The sequence below is a fragment of the Lactuca sativa genome, chromosome 6 (genome assembly GCF_002870075.4).
Source record: "Lactuca sativa cultivar Salinas chromosome 6, Lsat_Salinas_v11, whole genome shotgun sequence".
In the NCBI taxonomy this organism is placed as follows: Eukaryota; Viridiplantae; Streptophyta; class Magnoliopsida; order Asterales; family Asteraceae; genus Lactuca; species Lactuca sativa.
Genome location: NC_056628.2, coordinates 66,152,787 through 66,161,585, shown reverse-complemented (window position 1 = coordinate 66,161,585; position 8,799 = coordinate 66,152,787). Strand labels below are relative to the sequence as shown.

Here is an 8,799-nt window from a genome sequence, read left to right as displayed (position 1 = left end):
ACTATATTTGGTATGTACTTGACTCGGCCCGGCATGGTCCATTTGGGTTGCACTTCACCGAAACAATTTATATGGATAATCTTTTGAGAATAGTATATTTATGATTAATATTAATATATTATAAGTTCTAATATATTAATATGGAATCATATTATTTAATTAGTATTGATCAAGAATTAATTTAGAATTAATTAAGTGATCAAAATGAACTAATTAAATATGGACTCTTATATATATGGAATGGGCCAAGTTCATTTAGGTTGGGCTAAGCTTTCATGGATAGTCCATGGAGTGTTTAACCCATAGATCATATGAAATGAAAAGGTCATGGGTTTAACCCTAGTCTCCATACTATATAAAGATGTCCTTGGTTGGTGAAATAGGCACTAGTGTGGGTACACTAAGAGGGCTAGCCGATTTCACTAGAAAAAAACTAATGTATTCTTATTCTCAAAGTCTTCCAAGGTGTTTTGGTGATTTGTGATTCCACTTGAGGCTTCCACACTATTGGGGCTAAGCTCTTAAAGCTTAAAGACATCAAGCTACACCAAAAGGTATGTCATCTAACTAGTCTTAGTAGTATAGTTACCTCATATTATGCTAGTTAGGATTAAAGCATTAGAAAGTTCTTATTTGCATGTATAATAGAGGAAACATATATCCAAGGTTTATAGAGTTGCATGTACACCATAGGAGTGTTAGAATGCTCAAAACCCAACAACTTGTATGTAAGAACATGATTTGGCCCTCGACATTGCAATGAAAGACCATGCGGGTAGCCCATGACACTTATGTGTTTTGGGTTTGTGGTATTTTGAGGAATTCACTAAGCTTTGTGCTTATAGTTTATTTTTATGGTTTCAGGTACTTCTGGTTTAAAAGGGAAGAGTCCGACGTGATGGCACAACATCCATCCCTCATGATTTTCGCATTTGAAATAATTGTACTATGATGTTTTGAATGTTATGACTTGATGTTGGTTTTGAACAATTAATGAATGATTTGATAGAATTTAAAATGTATATTTTCACCACTTTTCTGGGTTGTTACAATTACACTAACTTCTCGAGTAAACCTCATAACATATGCCTAAGGGTGGTAGCTGATGGCTTTAATCCATTTGGTAACATGTGTAATTCGTATAACACGTGGCTGGTCGTAATCACCATATACAATCTACCACCATGGATTTGTATGAAATATTCATCATTCATGTTGTCCTTGTTGATTCCCGACCCCAAAGCACGTGGAAAGGACATAGATGTTTTCCTTAGGCCATTAATTGAAGAGCTTAAGTAGTTGGGGCGCTCAGGCGTACATATTAAAGATGTAACGACAAACACATTCTTCACAATGAAAGTTATGTTGTCGTGGACGATAAATGAATTTCCAGCTCATAGTAGTTTATCGGGTTGGAGTGGACAAGGGTATAGAGTATGCCCGACTTGCAATGAAGACATTCCCTCGTACTGTGTAACAAATCGAGTCATTTATGTCGGTCATTGTTTGTTCTTAGATGCTAATGATCCGTTAAGGATGAGTTTGAAATTTAACGGGCAACCCAAGACAAGACCCGCTCTGAGACACTTTACTAATGAAGCTATACAAGAGCAACTAGGTCTTCTACTACTTCATAAACCGGGTAAACATCCTAAGATTGTTAAGGAAAACATGGATCTGCAAGGATTCGAGTTGAACTGGTCGAAACGTAGCATATTTTTCGAGCACGAGTATTAGTATTCTCTGCAGCTAAAGCACAACATAGAAGTGGTGCATGTCGAGACAAATGTGGGTGAGATTGTTTTGGATACTTCTCTGATGAATGATAAGAGTAAAGACACATGAAATGCACAGGAGGACTTGAGAAATATGAATATCCAGCATAGTCAATGGTTGCAAAGAAAGGGTAAGAAATTCACCAGACCACATGCAAGATACTTATTCAAGAAACCTGACCGCAAAATCTTTTGTCAAGTTATAAGAGATGTTAAACTACCAGATGGGTTTGGATCTAACATCAGTAAGAAAGTGGTAGATAATGATACTAACATTATTGGGTTGAAATCTCATGACTATCACATTCTTATGCAACTATTGATACTAATTGTAGTTAGAGCGTTATTAGACAAAGAAACTTCTACACCAGTTGTAGATCTTTGTGAGTTTCTCAAGAAAATTTGCTCCAGAACACTAAAGGTGGAGATGTGAGGAAAGCAAAAGAATACATTACTAGAATTTTGTGCAAGTTAGAGTGGATTTATCATCCAAAGTTTTTTGACATTATGATTCATTTAGTCTTGCATTTACCTGATGAAGCGATTACCGGAGTGGAGGATATGAGGAAAGCAAAATAATACATTATTAGAATCTTGTGCAAGTTAGAGTTGATTTATCCTCCAACTTTTTTTTACATTATGATTCATTTAGTTTTGCATTTACCTGATGAAGGATTGTCGGAGACCCGATATGTATGAGATGGATGTATCCATTCGAAAGGTATATGAAAAAACTAAAAAAACTATGTCATAAATAAGGCGAGGCCAGAAGGTTGTATAGCAGAAGGTCATGTTGCTGAAGAAGCTTTATCATTTTTGTTCAATGTACCTTCAAGATGTGCAGACTCAATTCAATCGCTCTGAAAGAAACGAGGATGTTGTCAATGAAAACACAAAGTTTTAGATATTTGAGTCTAAGTATTGATCGTCCAACACAACACAAATCAAACATCTTGATCTAAGGGAAAAACATAATATATAATGGTTTATATTGAATAGTTATCAAGAAGTCAGAAAATACATCGAGTAAGTGTCGTCCCTTTCAATGGGTTCACAAATGGATGTTTACACATTAATATATGTTTAATAGGTTTTTAAGATGGAAAAAGAAAACTCTCTAGAATTCTACAAAGAGTTGTCGTCCCTTTCAATGGGTTCACAAATGGATGTTTATACTTACACCGCGTGCATAATCAATGGTGCTAGGTTTATAGTATTTAGTCGTGATTTGTGTTCATTAACTATGCACCTAGCATGAACAGGATAGCTTATAATAAATTAATAAAAATAGCTAATAAATATATCATAAAGAGTTGTTGTCCCTTTCAATGGGTTCACAAATGGATGTTTATACTTACACCGCGGACAACATGAACAGGATGGCAAGTCTTATTATGATATATTTATTAGCTATTTTTATTAATTTATTATAAGCTATCATGACTAATATTTTTAATTTTATTTTTTCAATTGAGCTTCCTAAAAAAAGAAGAGCTATATCTAAAAACATCCAACTAGGAAAGATGATACAAACAAATAAGGGAAATCCTATGGATTTGGTTTTTGATAGGGAGCTCACATATTCCCATGTCGGGAATCATGGTAATTGGTTTACCCATGAGATCGGGATGTATATGTGGATGGACATCCCTTTGAACATATATGGTTGGGACAATGTTTCCCCCGCTTTAAGGAATGTAATAGGTGTCCATCTAAAGGTAACTTGGATAATATTTTAAGTTTAGTTGTGATTGATATTTAATTAACTAAATTTTTTTATTTGTGTAATAAGTATGATTTGGATAAGGTTAACTTGGATCTCGAGCATGCTTAATTGTTGCAGAGCATTGATGCGACTCTTGCAAAAATTTACAGAGGCCAAAAAAGTAAAGCCCATCTTATTTTCAGCGGGGGCCTGCAGATATCCCAACGACATTAGACAACCTCCTCCTCCCCAAGGGTATGCCATGTGAAAATTAGGCGCAGACCGTTGAACATTTTCAAACGCACAAAATTTCTAAAGCGTTTAGCGTCAAAAAAGAAGTCCATGCACAACAACAAATTGTATACAAAGGAGGATCGTGCTTATATAGCAATGTCTGTTTCAAAGAAGTAAGTTATGATATATTTAACTGTTTATTTAAAGTATAATTAATCTAACTTTTAATGTTAAATAGGACATCACTCGAATCGAAGCATTTCGTAAGGCTAATACCAATCGACAAAGGGTATTTAGTAGTCCTGTAGTCGAGCAATAATACATAAGTTGTTAATATGTATTTTCATATAAGTTTTTATATCGTCAATGTATTTAGTAATCTAATTTTTATGATGTTTATCATATCTTGAAAATACAGAATGCTTTACTCCAAGAGATCAATCAACAAACCCAAGCTTCTTCTGAATTAAGCGGTCTAACACCAAATGATATAAAAAATTGTTTTGAAAGAATATTGGGTTCTCGAAGCGAACATATCAGAGACATTGGGCGTAAACCTTCTATGGTTGTGTCTATGTACGATCAGGAAGAACCGATGACACAACCACCACCACAATCACATGTAATTGTTAGTTTAAGTTGAAAAGTATAATGGTATAATGGAAAAACAAAAAAAGTAGGTTGGTATAATGATATGTTGGTAATTGTTTTTTAGTATATAGTACAATGCTATAATGGAAAGTAGAATGCTATAATGATATGTTGATTATGGTTTGATATGTTGGTATTTTGTATTTTGGTAATTTTTGGAAAGTATAATGTTATAATGGAAAAATGAAAAAAAAATACAATGTTATAATGTATATGCAATATTGTATATCATCTAGTTTGGTTATAGTTTGATATGTTGGTATTTTGTAGTTTGGTAATTTTTTGGAAAGTAAAATGCTATAATGGAAAAATGAAAAAAAAAAGTACAATGTTATAATGTATATGCAATCTTTTGTATGATGTATGTTTAAGTGTATTTGGAAAGTAGAATGCTATAATGATATGTTGGAGATGGTTTGATATGTTGGTATTATGTATTTTGGTAATTTTTGGAAAGGACAATGCTATAATGGAAAGTAGAAGCTATAATATGTTGGTTATGGTTTGATATGTTGATATTTTGTATTTTGGTAAATTTTGGAAAGTACAATGTTATAATGGAAAAATGAAAAAAATACAATGTTATGATGTATATGCAATATTGTGTATCATGTAGTTTGGTTATAGATTGATACGTTGGTATTTTGTAGTTTGATAATTTTTTGGAAAGTAAATTGCTATAATGGAAAAATGAAAAAAAAGTACAATGCTATAATGTATATGCAATATTGTGTATGATGTATGTCTAAGTGTATTTGGAAAGTAGAATGTTATAGTGATATGTTGGTTATAGTTTGATATGTTGGTATTTTGTATTTTGGTAATTTTGGAAAGTACAATGCTATTATGATATGTTGGTAATATATTTTGTTTTCTTTTAGTTGGAAATGTTCCAAAAAATGCTAAAAGACCGGATATCTATGGATTAATATTTTGGATTAGATATAGTATTAAGTGTGGTTAATGTTTCATTTTTTTTTTTTGCAAAATTAAGTTTCGTAGCAGTTTTTATATATGTTATCTTGTTTTCTATAATTTTAATGTTAAACAAAAAAAAAATATTTTACCGGTGATGCCTTTAGCGTCGACATGTAGGTATTAATTAGTGGCAACATAATATTTGTAGGGAGCATAGGGGCGACATATGAACCATTTGCACGAGGCAATATCGGCGACCTTTTAGCGACGCCATGTCGTCGCCAAAAAGCTTTAGCGGCGACAAACTTACTTTTTAGCATCGACGTCTGTCGCAGCATTAGCCGCTAATGCTGCATTTCTTGTAGTAATTCCATCTTAATGCCTCAATCTTTTCCTTCTATAATTTTTGCATACAAAGGAGCACCCGATCATGAAACACAAATACATGTTTTTGCTTTTCTTTTTAAAAAAATACTGAAAATAATACATATTTGATGAAGAACAACAACTGAAAACGAAAAAAAAAATCTCTGAACTTCAATTAATCGTACATAGTACATACCGAGTAAAATTCAATGACAAAATGGATGACATAGGTTGTAATTATTCAAAAAGCACGCATCGCACTGTATAACCACATTAACCCAAGTCACCATAGTAAAAAAAAAATCATTCCAAAAGTATGCCCAATTCCTTTTTCTGATCAGTCATCATCTTCACCGTTTATTTTCACAAACAGATCAAGACGATGAACACGATCACTCCAACGGACCCCACGATCAAGCCACGCACAAGCCCGCCAAAACCAACCGCACCGGAGGCATCAGCGCTAGGAGAACTGTCATCAGTTGCCGGAGTATCGTCATCAGCGCCAGATTTCTTCTTTTTTGCAGGTGCCGGAGCCGGAGCCGGAGACTGTGGACCAAACATGCTCATGGGTAACAACACTTGGTCAACTTGATACACGGCAAGTGAACCGTCAGTGTAGAGAGTATTGGACACCGTCGTATCCATCACACCGGTTGTCACATTCACTTGGTTGCCGGAGCTGGTTATATTCAACGGAAACTTATTGCTGGCACTGTCTCCGGCCTGTGTTCTTAACGGATTACTAATAGTTTGAAACTGTGACGTTGTGAGGTACTGCGGAAGGACATGAAACTGCAACAACTGAACTTTCTGTTGATCAGAGAGAGAATTTAGGGTTCCGGCTTTGAGAGCAGAGAAAGCGTTATCCGTTGGAGCAAACACTGTCATTCCCTGGTTGGAGTTATTGAGTTGTGTGTTGATTTGATCACCCACTTGTGTAAGTTTAAAGAGGCGAATGAGGGTGGTGAATTGGCCGGCTTTTTCAAGAATCTTGGTGATGTTGGTGGGACCTGATGGTGCTGGCGCCGGAGCTTGAGCTACGGTGGTGGTGATGATGATGCATTGAAGGATGAATAGTAGCAAGAGTTTGCATATGGGAGATGATTGAAGATTTGTAGACATTTTTCAAGAAAGTGAAAGGTGAGATCTTGAAAATGTGAGATGGAGGTGAGGGTGGTGTGTGGCATGTAGGGGTTTTATGGGAGTGGATGGATGTGAGAGTTTGGTGAAATGTGGTTGTTATGGCTGGAAATGTTACTATTTGAGTTGGTGGTACGTAACGATTTTAGTTAGATTGGCAACTTCAGTGCCAGGGCATTTATCGAAATCTTCTTTTTGGAAATCATAAGTTTATAGGTCATTCTTCTTTTTAATGATGAGATTATTTTAAGTTTGTTACTGTGTTGACAGTTGAGTTTTCCATGTTGATATAACTGAGACTTTACATGACCTGTTTGTGCATGATGTGCATGCGGAGATAAAGAAACCGTGATTTATTACCATTTTGTTGAAATGAATAATAAAGTAATTAAATGTCAATAGGTTAATAAACAATGTAAGCAGTGATTTAAGAATTTAAGGATACATGACATTAATTATAGGATCAAAGGCCCATTCATATCTTTACAAGTAGTATAGCTCTAGAGACTAATCTTTTATTCTAATGGAGGTGCTTAAATATATTATTATTAGATCGTTGTATTGCATTAAATCAGGTTTTTTTAGGTCATATATATGCATGCTTCTTTAAACCATTTCATTTTTAATAATGACAATCTGGAGTTATATTAATATTAGATCGTTGTATTGCATTGAAGTGATGTTTTGACTTTTATCTCTTCAATTTAAATGAAGGTAATATAAATCAAAACATATTGTTTTTTAATGGATTAATCAAAACCATAAAATAATTCCCTCCCCCCCCTCATGAAAAAGAAAAATGAAAATAAGTTTTAAGAAAGTAGTTTTATGGGTAGTATATATATTATACTTAGAAAAAACAATATTCAAGAGGTTTTTAAATTTTAAGGGTAATGAAAGATGAGGTACAATGACAGGGTGTAGTTTGCTTAGGAAGGTAGGAAAAAACACTAGTTATCATATCAAAATGGGGTCGGGCAGGGAGGAGTGGGCTGGTGTGGGGTGCTTGCTAACTTAGACTAAAAGCTACTGTCACATTTGATCATATATAATACCCCAGTTATATTTTGGTTCATTACTTTCTTTTCACATGATATATAAGAGGTTACAAATCGAAAGTATTGAATTAATTAACTGAAGGAATACAACATCATAGTTAATTTAGCCGACATTTAATGTGCAAATGTCGTATTTTGATTATGAAGTAATGCTTGATCAGAAAGTTTGGATACTTCATAATTTAGGTGAATTCAACGTATATTATCAATTACCTTGTCTTAACATCGGATTTGACAATAGAAAATTCAATATACAACCATATGTCGACATGTCGTCATTACAACCAATATTAATACCGATGTTACATCAAAATAAGTATTATGTTTACAAATGAGAATAATCATCCATCTAATAAGCATTAAAAAGAGTAATGTAATGTCCTATCCTAGAACATGATAAATAATTCTATAATAAAAATCTACAACCTATTTATGAAAAAAATTCATACCCTTTTATATAATATTATATATCATAGTAATGTCTCAAGTGAACCAAAATACATATCAGCTACACTAGTCTATATAGAGATATCAAAAAGTCCTGTGAGACCACGATCATGTGGGGGTCCCGTGGGACCCCGATCACGTGGGGGTCTCGTCCCATTTGAGGGTATTTTTTGAAAAAATCAGGGAAGGAAGCGGGGGCAGGGGCATGGTTAACCCCCGTTTTACTTTCGGGGGCGAGGGCGGGGGCGGGGGTTGTCAGTCCCGTCCTGAAACCTCCAAGGGCGCCCTGTTAATAAATTATATGTTGGTGATTTGTTATCATCAATATTATTTAAGTGTAATGAGATTATTTTGTTAACCAAAAGTGATTTTGATAAATATTAAACAAATAAGGAAGGTGTAGAGTACACACTTGTTTAAGTTTGATCAAGTTTCAAAGTACATTGTCATTTATGAGCAAAACCCCTAAACGAATGAATGTTCGGGGGTAGCGCCCCTGGGA

The 8,799-nt window shown here is 34.3% G+C and overlaps 1 protein-coding gene across 1 annotated transcript; it reads right to left on the bottom strand.

Annotated features, from left to right (window-relative positions):
• Nucleotides 1-5,792: 5,792 nt before the first annotated feature.
• Nucleotides 5,793-6,905, bottom strand: LOC111877511 (fasciclin-like arabinogalactan protein 11). The gene has a single exon (XM_023874035.3). The coding sequence runs from the start codon at nucleotides 6,772-6,774 to the stop codon at nucleotides 6,013-6,015; it is 762 nt and encodes a 253-aa protein (XP_023729803.1). The 5' UTR covers nucleotides 6,775-6,905; the 3' UTR covers nucleotides 5,793-6,012.
• Nucleotides 6,906-8,799: the final 1,894 nt, after the last annotated feature.

Coding starts and splice junctions, on each gene's coding strand:
- LOC111877511 (XM_023874035.3), bottom strand. CDS start 6,774: ATGTCTACAAATCTTCAATCATCTCCCATATGCAAACTCTTGCTACTA.